The 13685-nt window shown below is 36.1% G+C and overlaps 1 protein-coding gene across 10 annotated transcripts in view; it reads right to left on the reverse strand.

Annotated features, from left to right (window-relative positions):
* The window catches only part of RYR3 (ryanodine receptor 3), a 255759-nt gene extending 242921 nt beyond the window's left edge, over nt 1–12838 (reverse strand). For 9 of the 10 annotated variants that reach the window (XM_071809340.1, XM_065840054.2, XM_065840053.2 and 6 more), the window contains exon 1: nt 12687–12837. In XM_071809340.1, coding sequence (XP_071665441.1) covers nt 12687–12737 — 51 coding nt within the window. In that variant the 5' untranslated portion in view covers nt 12738–12837. Of the gene's footprint in view, nt 1–12686 lie in introns of all 10 variants that reach the window. The other variant, XM_065840055.2, reaches the window with a different exon arrangement.
* Nucleotides 12839–13685: the final 847 nt, after the last annotated feature.

Raw genomic sequence — 13685 nt, forward strand, 5'->3', positions numbered from 1 at the left:
CCTACAATCAAACCAGTAACCTTGCACCTGATCAATATCAAAAGTACAGAACCCACAACCATTTAAAGAAACCAAGCAATGGTCAGGTGTGCCAAGAACCATGACCACATAAATTGCTGCTTGAACAAAAGGAGAAAGAGTTACCCTTCAGACACCATGTCAACCAATGAAAACAGAACCTGTACAGTGACATGATTCAACCAGGACTCACTCAGCACTGCTAAATGCTTATTACTTGTGTCACATTTATACAATACTTTTCAGCAAATAACAACTGTGTCTTTGAGTCCATCCTCTGCCACTGCACTTCCAAGCTACTTCAGCTCTGACTTCTATTGTAACAACTGCAAGCTCCAGTTTACTGTGAAAACATCTGGTTCAAGAAATTATAAGAAAACAGATTACGCAGAAGTTGGTGTCTGAATCTGCTGTTCTGAGATTGCTGAATTACACAGCTAGCTGATAGGATGCTTCCCTACAGAAATGGAAACTGGAGATTTAAGGGATGCACAAAAATAAAGAAGTTGGATCTTGGTACCTGGTGTTGACTGGAAGTAGCCTGAGGTCAGGATAATCTTCCATAGATAAACAAAGAAAAGAAACACAGATATGAAAGATAATGGTAGTAAATGGATTAGGATATGGTTAGGTTGCATGAACACAGGATGAAGCTATGCAATTGTGTGCTTAGTTTTCTAAACAGCACTAGAAACACTCTGCCAATGTCACAGATTACTTATAATAGAATATCACCACTGCCATCTCTTCCCACCCCCACAAAGATTTTGGCCCTCATTTTCTATGTTGTGACGAATGCATTTCACCCTTTGGAATGTTGTGATTTACGATTCTAAATGGTCTTCATATTGACAAGGCTAGGAAAGGTCATATTACCACTCTAATTGGCAGGTTAGGCCTTATATACAGGCCCTTATTTAGTCAATGATGTTATTTAAGCCTGAGGTCAACCCTGAGAGAAGCTGACTTCGGAAGGTCCCTGAAAAATAGAAGTGGGTAAGTCTTTCTAACAAAACCAAACTTCTGTCATGAAATGAAAGTTACATGCTCAGCATGAACCTAGAGTCTTTCAGACCATCAAGCTTCCTGAATTTCAAATTAATCTAAAAGAACCTGTACTTCCTGATTCAGCTTCTCTCCAAGTCGATGTTTTTTCAATAACAAGGCACCAGTGGGTACGACTTTACAGCTTACTGCTTGTGCAGCAGAATGACAAGAAATAGGAACTGTACTCTGGTTAGCAGTAAAAGGTCATTAATGACAGCTTCTGTAACTTATCTGCAGTTGGGCTTGCTAGAGCATTCATGAGTCATTGAATTGCAGCATTTCAAAGCAGAAGCCTAAGAACAATGTTTTCTAATAAAATTCCCTTCCTTAATAAAGCAAATTATTTAACATTATCAATGCATTTTCAAAAGTGGAAAGTTTAAATGCAGGTGATAACCTACGTTTTTCTTCCTTGAGTAACCTCATTATTGTGTAACAATTTAGTGTTTAGAATGTATTCTATACTGGAAGAATAATAAACAATGTTTACAACAAATAACATATACCAATTTCTTTTAGACATCACCATTTGTTTATGCCTAACTGGTTTAGTAGCTGCTATGTGCTGCTCTTAACTTCACAATCATATGGGCATACCACACTGCAGAGTTGATTTTGTGCATAAAGCAAATCAGGTGCAAAATGCATAAGTGAAACAAATCTGAAACTCAGGTTGATTTTCGTGAAGCAAAGCAGTTCTTCAACAAGCCAAGGTTGATATATTAAGCTCATGCTATTTCACACATTAAACTGAAGTAACACTGGCAGAATGTTCACATTACTGGTGAAGAACATCCCACATCTTACACCCTTCTCCAGGAACACCACTATATTCACTTCTCTGAAACAAACTCTGGACAGTGTGTTTGTCTTTTCAGTGCTGCATAAAATTGTTGCTTCAAAATCATAAGAGTGGAAAAAAAGTCCTATAGTAGTTGCTGAGTTTTCCTTCTCTCAGAAAACACAAATTTATATTAACATGATTCTACTATTGAAGCTTTTTTTGGGTAAGTGCTATTATAGTTGATTTCATTATGTATGTACATAGCAACCATCGTTTCTTCCATCTTCATAAAAATAAAAATATTAAAAAGTTTTAAACACTACAAGAAATACATCAACATCATTATTACACATGCACACACAAAAAAAAAATACATCAACATCTTTATTAAGATAAACCTGAGAAAAAATGTTAGGGGTTTGATTACGCAAATTCAAAGATAATTCTACAATCTAAATATTCTACATCCATATTACCTAGGACAATATGAGATACAATGTCAGTTATACAGCTGGAAAGATTTTGGATCTGTACAAGATCTAAAATTTTGCCTTATTTGCTTTTGTGGAAGCAATTTTTAAAAGTTTATGGATATCTTGAGTAAAACCACAATACACACAATAAATAAATAATGAATAAAACAAAACACCTAAAGTAAACACAAATAATCAGTATGCCCAGTGACTGATTAAAATATATATATGTTGATTGATAGAATTTCTTGAAAGAGTTGTAACAGCACTAAAAATGTTAGATTTCACTTTATTTAGGCTTGACTGGAACTTTAATGATAATCATTAATGACCACTGGTTCCAGAGAGAATACTTATCCATTAGAATTAAGGTTTTAAGTGTTAGCATTGAGGTACCACTAAGTACTCAAGCACACCACTATTTTACCCACTCATGGGTCAGAGTTACCTTAAACACGGGGACAATTTAATATTACCTAAGACAGTCCCCTAAGCCCCAGTGTCGTAAGTAGAGAAAAATCTTGGCATCCAACATCCCAGTTGAAAGACCTGGGAGATGCAGCCATCAGAAGCACTGGTCACCATCAGCCACACTGTGTAACTTCATCTATACCAGATTACTTACAACTACTTCCAGGCGTGGTAATAAAGTAACTAAAATAAATGAAGATAATGAAGGCTGAATTCCACATTATTCAGGCAGGACTACTTCCAAGGGACCTGCAAAACCTTACCAAGAAAGCAAATAAGGAGTCTTAAATTCAGTCTATGACAATTCATAAGGCTCACAGAAAAGGTTTAGGGTCTGCAAATTAGAAAGTTGATATTGTTCTATGCATTTTAAAACCTCATTCCCTGTTAATTCTAATGTATGTATATAGCACCTAAAATAAAGGAAAAAATGCAGTTTTAAATAAAGGTTTGGCACACATCATTAATACAATCACTATTTACTTCACACAGATAGTGAGTGATCAAGAAATCAAATCTTAATTCCTCTTAGCACATTTTCTTGTGATAGTCTACATGTATGCAGCAAAGAATCTTCTGTCCTGTGAATGCTGTTCCTTCATAACAGCAAATACAGGTATGACATACATGATCAGACTGAGGTCTTCCAAATTCTAAAGTCTATCTTTCCCACCTTTGGCTACACAAGAACTAAAAGGTCTATTGGCTTCGATCTTTGGAAAGTGCACCAGAAATTGATATACATTTTCTAAGAAGGTTATGCTAGTAGCTTGCAATATAAAACTGTCAGGTTTGGGCTTTTAATACTTTTGCATTTTTGTTTGTTTGTTTGTTTTTTAATCAAAATGTTGATTGCATCAACATTTTCATACATTTTCAAACAGCTTCTGAATTCTACAAGCTACTGACATTAAATAACTTTAATACATACCAGGTATATAGGTTTTCTGGGCATTTTCCATACAAAGAAAACATGAGACACTGCAGTCAATGAACTTCAGAGGGAGTCTTGGGGGATGGAAAACATTTGGCCTTAAGCATTTTAGTGAATCATCTGTGGCATTTTAGTATGTGTTCTAAGCTTGATGGTCCCTTTACTCCCATTTGTAAATGGTACTGCCAATGTAATTTGAAAGCATGTTAGATCTTCAGTGATTTAAATTAGTTCTGCATCTGCTGCTAAACAGATTTTTCAAGTCTCCAAGTTGAAATTCTATTGTTTGTGCAAGTAATTTGTAAAGACTTCTATTTAAGTTGCAGTTCTTTTCTATTATATTTTATTAGAGAGATTTCAAGATGTTGCAATTGGGTCAAGGGAAGTTGGTTTTCTGGTACAAGGTATTGGAGAACACTACTGAGTGCTGAAGTGCTCAAGATTGACAGAGGTGTTTGTTGTGGACTAAAAACAGCTCAGGCATGTGCTGACGACTCATCTTACTGAGGAACTAGCACTTACTTATTTGAATAAAAGCCCAGGAGAAGGAACAAACCTAATGCTACTAGTGAATCTTTCAACTTCTGTTGCTGTTGTCTCTGCCGTTGCTACTATTTACTGAAGTTGCCACTCCTCACCATAGACATGATGTGCTAGAAGAGAGAACTGCAAAAGAAGGGTTACCTGACCAACAGACTGGCCATCAGCTCCTATTTACAGCTGAACCACATCTGTTAAGACTGAGAGTTGACTGATGGCAGGTGTGCAACGTCTAACACATGCAATTATGTATGTATGCATGCATGCACGTATGTATGCATCATGGTGCAGTTGAAACACTACCAAAAGCAGATTTCGGAAGTGAAAAGAAAAAAAAAAAATCCCGTAGCTTTCTATAATGAATTACTTTAGAGACATTCTGAGGATGTCACGTATTTGTCAATCGTGCTTCAGAACATTACTGTAATTTTCAGAAAACAAGTTTCCAAATGTTATCCAAGCAATTTAAGTATTTAGGAGGAAAACATCTTCTGCAATTAGAACAATGCACATTCTTTATAAGTAATGTCTGGTACACAATTTTAAATCTTCCAGCACCAACATCAGTACATCCTACTAACTCACAGATCTAAGAAATGGTCTGGCGACTTTTTTAACAACATTAAAGACACAATGTTAAATTTCAAATTTCTACATTGAGTAAATAAACAAAAATATTAATTGAGGCATACATTAATGCCTTGTGTTTTCTTTCTGAATCTTTTAAAGTGTGTTTATGTTAGCAATTGTTTTCTTAGATTGAGACTGTAATTTTACTGTCTACAGAGATCTGTAGTTACTATATGTCTGCACTGCTATGATGTGGCACTTGGGAAAATACGTGTTTCATGAATGAAGTCAAGAAACATTACTTTAAACTACTGTCCTGTGATTGAATTCAATATATTCTAAATAACTGCATGCCAAATTTATTTTTCTTCTCCTCCCTGCCTGCAACTCTGTTTTAATTTTTGGAATCTGTATCTAATGCACCTGGCAGCATTTGGTTGTGTGGTCACAGCACTGCCATGGGAACTGAGAAAGAAGCAATATTCACAGCTGTATTTCAGTATGAATCATACCCAGTTAGCAAGGCAGGGGATTAGAAAAAAGGCACAGAGATCAGGCAATTCACTTGCTGTATTCTATAAAATTGTGGGAACATCATTAGCAAACTCACTGTTTATTACCAAATATATTAATTGCCCTCCAGACATCAAAAACGCAGAGCTTCAGCAGAAGACAAGTCCCCACAACAGCCCCCAGTGGGGCTAGAGGGAAATAGGGAAATGTAATCTCTGAGTATTAATTTAGGATTTTTGCATGGTCACAAATCCTACCAAAAAGCTTTTTAACCCACTAACATTCTAAGGTGAGATTGAAGAGTTTTGCTTCATTGTAACATATTTGATGTTATTTCAACAGACCTGCATTGACCAAAAGACAAAACAAAAACCAAACAAACAAAACCAAAAAATCACAAACAAAACAAAACAAAAACCCAACCCACAACACACCTGAAAAATAAAAAGAGGAGAAGCTGACAAGGTTGTCTCCATCTATCCTAGGAGCTAAATTGACCATGACTATATTCAATCTTGCAATTATTTTGTAACAATACATTGTATTTCTAATATTGTAATACATGCACTGATTTCTTTTTGAAATAGCAGGGTTTTTTTAATTTAAGCTGTAGAAACAGTAGTCAAGTATGATGCTGAGTTCATGTAGTGCAACATTGTTTTTAACTGTTGTAGACTGGGTGAAAATGAAGCAGCTTGCAAAAGTGCAACTCATTACATTTAATTACATGTATCGTATGCACACATACTATCATTACATCATACAACATGGAATGTTGTACAACACATCTTGGAACGTTACTGCTCCACATTCTCGTAGGAAAACCTAGGTTTACATTCTATTCTATATATCCATGCCATATCAAGCAAAAGATCAGAAAGGTATCAAGTGATGTACTATCTCCGACAGTAGCCTGTAATGTCAGCACTTTCACAAGTGTGTCCCTAACTCAACCGCCTTCAATATAACAGAGAGAAATCAGCCTTAACCTCTGACTCATTATGATACAAGTCTTCATCATCTACCTTTTACACCCGCAAAAACTCTGTCTGCCTTTTCTCCTTTCTGGTCCCCTCTACCTAATTTAGTCTTTCAACACATTACCACCTAGAAAATGCTCTTTTCCCCTATAATACTTATTGAAGTTTTTTGCTGTTGTTGTTTTGTTGGGTTTGTTTGTTTCTCCTTATTACACCAGTAAATCTACTTTGTAATTGTTTCTCTAACTAGAACATAAAAATTGCTACCTAACACATGATGGGTATTATTTCACTGCTTTCTCATATTCTCTCTTTGCCTTCCTCTGGCATCTTTCCTCTTATTTTAATTGCAAGCTTTTGGTGGTATAAACTTTCCACTTCTGTTTTTGTAACACAAGCTGGGAACAGACCTCAAGATCCTAACTCAGAGAATGAGAAAGACCCAAGCATACCAAGAGAAATCACATGAAGATCTATGAAATTATAATTCAGTTTTGGTCATATCGCTAACACCTCTGTTCCTCAAGAGCAACTATAGAATTCTAACCATTAAATAAACTTAAAACAACTATCACATTAAACATATCAAACTACTTAAGGGCTCCCCTTTCCATCTGAACATAGCGTAATTTTCCCAAAGAATTATTCCTTACCAGGAATCTGAAATACCCTCTTAAATGAGATTATTTTGCTCAAAAGAGAAATTCTTACAAACGAATAACTCTAATCTAGACACCAAGCCACTATTCCAGTGTGTCCAGAGCTAAAAAAACAGACACACTATACAGTCTGAAGGCATGACTGTTGTGTTTATGGTGTGGTAGAGCATTTGCTTAAAATTCTGCCTTGAAAAGAGTTTGCAATCAGTTGCAGATCTTATCTTTATTTCATCAAAAATAAACACTCACAGCACACTACAATGTATGATGCACCGGAAAATTTGTTATATTGTAAAGTTATCGTATATTATTAACCAGACCTTCAGCAAGGAAATAGTCTGAGGCAAAGAATGAGGATAACTTATCTGTTTTGCATATACTGACAAACTGGGCAAACCTATTCACAAAGCTGAGAAAAAGAATATATGAAGGGAGTAAAAGTGGCAGTTCAATGGGTGAAAATGAACAGAGCAACAGTATGTACAAAGTAGGATGCTACAAGTTCTAAGAAACTTAATTTTATGAATTTATCCTGAGTTAAGTATGATCTTCATGGTGGAAACTGAAGGATAATAAGGCAAGAAGAGTGGCTGCAACCAGCTTTACTGGGCATAGCCTGAAGTTTAAGCAGGAAAAAAAAAAAAAAAGGCGCTATTTGAAAGACTTTTTTTTTAAATGGAGTGGAAGACACATGGTGGAGTTCTTGTTTGTTGTACAATTTTCATACTTCTTCTTAGAAGATTTAGAAATATGGACTGTTATACTATTGTTAAAAAATATAGTAAAAGGATCAGAAGGGGGAGATTTAATGCACAGAGATCCAGAGATCCATACACATTTAATTCAAAAATCACTTCAGCTCCCAATACACAGTGGTTCTCAAAAGCAAGTTGAGTTTTATATGGTATTATTCCTTTCTTTTTATCCTTTTCCTAAACAGAATTTACAGACTAATTGACAACTATTTCTCATGAATTGCAGTATATTTCAGAGGCAAAAGACAAAATGTCCTAATTAATTTGAAAACAATACCCCAGAACACACCATGATGTTCAAGAAGCTCACAGAATCTGCACCAGTGCCCTTAAAAGGGGCTTCAGGAAATTCCACTGATTTGATCTTAAGGCATTCCTTAGCTTTTGTGACTTTTACTATATATATATACTATATATATACTATATATATACATTTCTATGTTGCTTTTAAATAATCTCCTACACAACTCACTGAGAACAATTTCCATGTTTTCCCAGTTTTTAATTAATCACTGCTAAAAAAGTCTCCCTATAAACATCTTCCACTATTGTCTGACGTTTGTCCAACATATTTATCTGGTGAGAATTATATAGCAAATATTCATACTCTACTGAATCGAGGCACAGAGATCTGTGATACAAAATATCAGCATGCAGTTAGTAGAATAACTATTAGATATTAAGTCAGACTATTAAGGATGAATTATTTTAATGTTTCCACTACACACTTCTTTGTTATGCCACTAGGGATACAACACTAGGGACACAGATTTGATAAAACAACATGTATTAAAAACATCTAAAGAAGAACTGGTTTTATGCCACACTAATCCTGGGTAAACTGAAGCACTTTAGTGCAACCGCTAAAATAAGGCATGATATAACCACTTCTTATATTGGGCAACAGTGAAAATTACTGGGGAAAAAAAAGAAAAACAAAACTAACTCATATTATACCTGAGAGTTCATACTGAGATAACTTCCCATTTCATTTGTAATATCTGAACAACAGAAGAGTTCATTTTCAAGCAATATAGATATAAATGTGTATGAGCCAGCCAATTGTCTTGATTCTGAGCAGTGATTTAACACAGAAGTGATCAAAAACATACCTGAAAAAATAAATTGTAAACTCATTGCGCAAATCTACGTAAATCTACATCTTGAAAAAAAGAAGAAATCCAAATATTCTATTCTCGGTCTTTGTAACAACAGTGTATATACTCAGTCTATGACATAAAACAATTTCCATCTCCTACCTGTACATTTCTAGATAGTGACTGGACAGGTTTATCAGAACAATTAAAATTAGGTCATTGAGACAAGCTGTTGAAGGAGCAAAATTCAAAGAATCAATTGTTAAGGCCTCTGTCACTCAGAGAAATGAAGAATTTGTAGCCAGTTGGGGAAAGAGTCATGCATATACAGACACATGCACAAAAGCACACACCATACACACCAATAAACACTCTGTTCAGATCTATGGAAAAGAAAGCAAAACTTGATTGACTAACTATTGACTAACTATGAGCCAACTCAAAAAAAAAAAAACCAAACACACACCAAACAAACATATAAAAACCCCTGCCATAATTTGGACTCTAAAGATGGCAAACAACTTTGGTCTGCTTCATTACAAGTACACTTAAACTGCTCCTATGCTTTAGGCAGGGGTGTGACTTTCAGTTTTTCCTTTTCCCCTCCCCACTCCAATCATGCTTTCTGTTAGCCAGTGATTATATACGTATTCCTGACAAAAGCTATCTGCTCCAAGGCATCACCTCATATTTGATTAATTCAGCAGCAGTGGGAATCACAGAAAACTTGGCAATAATTTCCAGAAAGGAGAGGACTTTGTCAACTTGTTACAGTAGTAAGAGTAGATGGGAAAGGCTCCACCGAGAATGCTTTACACTCACCCGCTCACATTGCCGAGGGCAACAGGGTTCCCTTTATATCTCTCAACATGTTATCTCAAAACAGCACAAATGAACATATATGTTCTCATCTAATGCAGCATAAATGCTACCTTCATTAATTTCTCAAGTATTCATGCCTTAGGAAGGGGTAACAAACAAACAATAGGGGGAAGTCATCTAATGAACAATACCAGGACAGAAAAGTCAGAGACTGCAATACTGCATGTTACACGCATGTAACAAGTGCTTTGCTTCTTCCTTCCATACATGACATGCACACAGACACACATACACTGAATATCCAGAATCAAATCCAGATGAAAGTCACCAACCAGGAAACAGAAAAACAATTCCAAGCATTACTGCAGAAACAAAACAACAGATATTTCATAACAAAGACACAGCAGCTGGGCAGCAGCGTAAGAAAAAGCTATGTGTACTTATTCATACTGAACTTACAAGTCAGGAAAAATTAAGAAAGGAAATTACACTGTGTTAGTAACACCTTCCTCTAAATGCTATTATTGCACATAAAGACTTCACACAAGAACTGGGTCTTACTTGAAACAAGTACTGAAGACATTTGACTACTACAATGATGACAATGAAAGCATTCTCTGGAATCTGTTTTTAAGGTCTTTGTCATTCCCATTGCTGCCAAATTAATCAAATATGAGGAGTGTCTTGGAACAGAAAGTGATAGCAAACAGCTTTCTATCAAAGTTTATAAATATGTCCACCCTAGAAACAAATACAGGTGTCACTTTTATGCATTACTGAGCTTCCTAGCCCTTCTATATGAGCATAAAGCCTAAAAATTATGTACAAAACTATAACGTAGATCCAGAAGAAAAACAGCATCATAATCAACAAAAAATGGGGGACAAAGCAGATTTTTCTTTTTAAGGAAGCAAATATTAATTTTACTAGACTTTTAAGAGTTACTTCTCTTGCTCTTTCAGAAAATATTGTAGGATACTTTTGGATCAAAAGAGATCTAATCTTATTTAATATTTCAGCCAGGAGTTCTCTCTGAGAGTCTAAAACATGTTGGAGCACCTCTCTCTACAGACTCAAAAATAAGAACAGGGAGATTAACAATTTCAAAGGAAGATTCAGCTACAGAAGCCTGGGGCACATTCACTGGCAATCCAAATTCCCAGAAAACATTTTGATCTGGAGACGATCCTGATTGATCAACAATATTAATGGAAGAGTCCTAAAGGGCTACCACACTTCATGTTTGTATGTAAAGTGTTCAGGCAGCATTAAAAGCTGTAAGTAATAAGTACTGGAGGCTTACATCACTGTAGCACTCAGTACCTAATAAATGGTTCCTTTCTCAGTATATTGCAAAACAACAATTGATCCCTTCTCCATGAAGGTGAAAGAAGTTATAATGGAGACAAGAGAGCAGAAATCAATATGATTGTTCACAGCAAGGAGAAGCTGGAGCTTCTAAGACAGTAATCTAGTCCATTTTTTTTCCCTGTAAAAGATGTCCTAACACCAAGCAGAAGGAACACTTCTGCATAGTCTCCCTTTTGCTGCTTGCAATTTTGGCCACCACCTCTATTTAGCACTTTATTTTACCCATTAGAAAGAAGTGCAATGGAGTTCTACTAGCATGAGAATGGGTCACAGCAGCAGAAATTGCCATCTCATGTAGCACACACAGGCTATCTATGCATAGGCAAAGCTTCTTATTTCATCACTGAGGAAGACTGTTTAATCAAAGCAACATCTTAGAAAGTAAAAGGTTGAAGGACATCCATTCAAAGCTCTGGTCTCAGATAAAAACACTTTCTTTTGAAGACTGAGTAATCTACTAAACTGTGTAATATAGATACTTCTAAATAGTGAAGGGAAGGGATGTTGGAAAGGGCACTTCATTGTGACTATTCACTTCCCTCCCTTCATGAAATCCTCCCAGGCTTAAATGTGCTAATGACACTCCATCACACCTAAACAATTTCCATAAGAAGCAGCAGTCATCACCACTCTCTAACCTGTAATTCCCAAAAATAAATATTGCCAGTCTCTCAGAAATCAGCCTTGTAATTTCCTACTTTGGGCACTTAGCATTTTTTATTTAAAGAGATTATCATTTTAAAGTTGTATAAACTCTAAAGGACACTGTTTCTGGAACCCTATTTGTGATAAATGTGAAGTAAAGATACTATGGGAAGAGGAGGGAATACATAAATCAATAGCAGTTTTTTCATGCTAGTTACACAACAACACTCTTAGTCATGCAGGGTAAAAATAATGAGAGACACAAGATGACACATGAAAAGGATCTTATCCTCTTCCCAAAAATTAATGCATGAACACTACTTGCTTGAAAGTCCAAATTGGTTGTCATACTAGATGTGAGTAAAGCTTTAGGAAAGAATGGTGTGAGAGCTCTTTATAGAAAATTACACCAAGTGAAAGCTATTTCACTAATTAACACCCTTTCCCAAAGAAATCCTTATCTCCTTTTAAAATAAGCTGCTTTTAAGCAGAGAAAAGACCCCAAACATTTACAGAGCCCTGACTTCAACATCTGTTGGTATTCCCTACACACAAGTGTGCTTCTGTGTGCATGTTTATCAGAAGAGGTCATCAAAGGCTTGCTTGGTTTATTCATCATTTTAAGGCACTCCTATTTGCAAAGCTTCTGTTAATGTCAGTGAAATCTAACCTAGACAGAAGTTTCAGAGGTCAGATATTTGGCATGCTACATTTAGAAACCCAAGTACAAAGTTGATGAGGACGCTTCAAACACAGGGGATTACAGCGGAAATAGGTCTCCTTATACCAAACTGACTATTGAGCAGATTCAAGGAAGAGCACACTGAGACTGCCTGATGCTATTAAAGCTCATATTCTTGCTTTATTTTTTTTCACTGACTAAATCAATTCTCCCATTTGCCAAAGCCCAGCACAGAAATAACACTTTATTTTTAATACAACAGCAAAGGAATAGACATGAGACATAAAATCATGTATTACAGGACCTATAAAAAGCAGATACTTACAGTTCGCAGGAACTGTATTTCATCTTCCCCTCCTTCACCCCCTTCAGCCATGGCTCTTGAGGAGTCAGCTCTGCTGAGACTCCGATCGCCTCCACCGGCAGCTCACTGCGCTCTCAGTACAGCTCCTCTTCTCCTATCAGTATTAGCATATAGCTAATCCACAGCCATATAGGGAGCTCAGCTAACTCCACTGCACTGCAGACTGTCAGTCAACCCCCTCACTGCCAGAGCCAACCGCACTGCTTTTCCAGCTCATAGCAAGCAATTCTTTTCCTCTTCTCTCTACCCTAGAGGCAAAAAGCCCTTAAGGTTAAGGAATTGCAGAAAGCATTACATGCATCACTAGGTGTAGATTTCCAACCCTCCCCCCCCACCCCCGATACTGTCTGGTCAGAACAGCAATAATGGTGAAGCGTTAATGAAAACCGAGCTTGCACTTCCATTTTCACAAATCAGAGTACCTGATTTTGCACTCAAATATATCAAATTCACCAACTCTGAACCTACTGATTAGTGCAGCAGAAGGACATAAATTAGATGATCACAGGACAAGCTGATTTTGACAGCAGATATTTTCAGATTGCTTACAATAACTTCCGTTTCTTGCTTCTCTGCATAAGCAGCTGCAAATCTGATTTCCAAGATGACTTAATGATCTGAACCTACTATGTGTAGTAATTTGTGCTATCCTTTAATGGTATTTATACATGTATCCTAAGGACTGTAAGGCTTCTATTTGTACCTTTTCAGAACTGCACCTGAATATGTACAGAGGATGGTACAAATTTACCTCCAAACCTGTAAACCACAGTTATGCTAAAACAAAATAACTTTAAGTTCTAGGTATATAATGAAGAAATTTGTAATTAACAAAAACTGCTAGTTATTACTTCAATATTAGCAAACAAGAAAGGAAAAAACAAAAACCAAACAACAAACAAACAAAAAACCCAAAACCAAACAAGCGAACAAATGCCCATATCAAACCCAGAATAAAAT

This window comes from Patagioenas fasciata, chromosome 5 (genome assembly GCF_037038585.1).
Source record: "Patagioenas fasciata isolate bPatFas1 chromosome 5, bPatFas1.hap1, whole genome shotgun sequence".
Classification (NCBI taxonomy): domain Eukaryota; kingdom Metazoa; phylum Chordata; class Aves; order Columbiformes; family Columbidae; genus Patagioenas; species Patagioenas fasciata.